Genomic DNA, 1,381 nt, shown 5'->3' on the forward strand with positions numbered 1-1,381 from the left:
ACACACACACAGAAAACACACACACACACACAGAAAACACACACACACACAGAAAACACATACAGAAAACACACACACACAGAAAACACACACAGAAAACACACACACACACACACACAGAAAACACACACACACACACAGAAAACACACACACACACACAGAAAACACACACACACAGAAAACACACACACAGAGAACACACACACAGAAAACACACACACAGAAAACACACAGAAAACACACACAGAAAACACATACAGAAAACACACACACACAGAAAACACACACAGAAAACACACACACACAGAAAACACACAGAAAACACACACACAGAGAAAACAGACTTTATCACTGGTATATATAGTTTACATTTTTTGTGTGTGTGTGTGTGTGTGTGTGTGTGTGTGTGTGTGTGTGTGTGTGTGTGTGTGTGTGTGTGTGTGTGTGTGTCACTAACGTCACTAACCTGCTGTCTCTCTCTCTCCGGTTAGCTAACATGGATAGCTCTGAAGGTAACCAGTAGCTGTAGTGGTGTGTAGTCGGTGTGTAGTCCCGTGTGTGTGTGTGTGTGTGTGTGTGTGTGTGTGTGTGCAGCCGGGCCAGGTCTCAGATGTTTGTTCATCAGAACCAGGTTCAGACCTTACCTGACCCTGTGACTCCGCCCCCTGCAGTACGCGCTCTACAAGAAGATGACCCAGGCGGCCATCTTGATCCAGTCCAAGTTCCGGTCGTACTACGAGCAGAAGCGGTTCCAGCAGAGCCGGCGGGCCGCCGTGCTGATCCAGCAGTACTACCGCAGCTACAAGGAGTACGAGAGGCTGAAGCAGGGGCCACGAGGGGGCGCCGCACTCAACCCCAAGAGCAAGTAAGGCGGCGCCGTCCCAGGGCAGCAGGCGGGGGGGGGCGTCGGGCTAACGCTAGGCGGTGCAGAGACCGTCGGGCTAACGCTAGGCGGTGCAGAGACCTGGTAACAAGCCTGACCCGAAGTCGATGGTTTAACTAGGAGTGATGTCGTTTGACAAACCAGTTGGTGACGCGAGTCCATGACTGACCGAGTCCCAAGTGGTTCAGAGGAATCGTATCGTTTTTACTTTAACTATAACAAACATGGTGGACTCAGTAGAGTCCGACTCCAGGTCCTGCTGAGGTTCAGACTCGTCTCTGAGCAGTTCCTGGTCTGTCCAGCAGGGGGTCGTTCCTGACGAAGAAGCAGGACCAGGCGGCCCGGAAGATCATGAGGTTCCTGCGGCGCTGCAGACACAGGTCAGGCAGAGGAAGTGACATCATGACCTGTCCTCACGATGTCACTTCCTGTAACGGCTGCTGCTGTTTCTGCAGGATCAAAGAGCTGAAGCAGAGCAGGGAGCTGGAGCGGAGAGG

The 1,381-nt window shown here is 51.9% G+C and overlaps 1 protein-coding gene across 1 annotated transcript in view; it reads left to right on the forward strand.

Moving 5' to 3' along the window:
* Window positions 1-1,381, forward strand: part of camta2 (calmodulin binding transcription activator 2) — a gene marked incomplete at its 3' end in the record, with an annotated part of 21,240 nt that overhangs the window by 17,344 nt on the left and 2,515 nt on the right. Inside the window, exons 20-23 of the mRNA XM_017303493.1 lie at window positions 493-513; window positions 673-866; window positions 1,190-1,264; window positions 1,340-1,380. Of these exons, the coding sequence (XP_017158982.1) occupies window positions 493-513; window positions 673-866; window positions 1,190-1,264; window positions 1,340-1,380 (331 nt within the window). The remainder of the gene's footprint in view (window positions 1-492; window positions 514-672; window positions 867-1,189; window positions 1,265-1,339; window position 1,381) is intronic.

Source organism: Poecilia reticulata, unplaced genomic scaffold, assembly GCF_000633615.1.
Source record: "Poecilia reticulata strain Guanapo unplaced genomic scaffold, Guppy_female_1.0+MT scaffold_303, whole genome shotgun sequence".
NCBI lineage: Eukaryota > Metazoa > Chordata > Actinopteri > Cyprinodontiformes > Poeciliidae > Poecilia > Poecilia reticulata.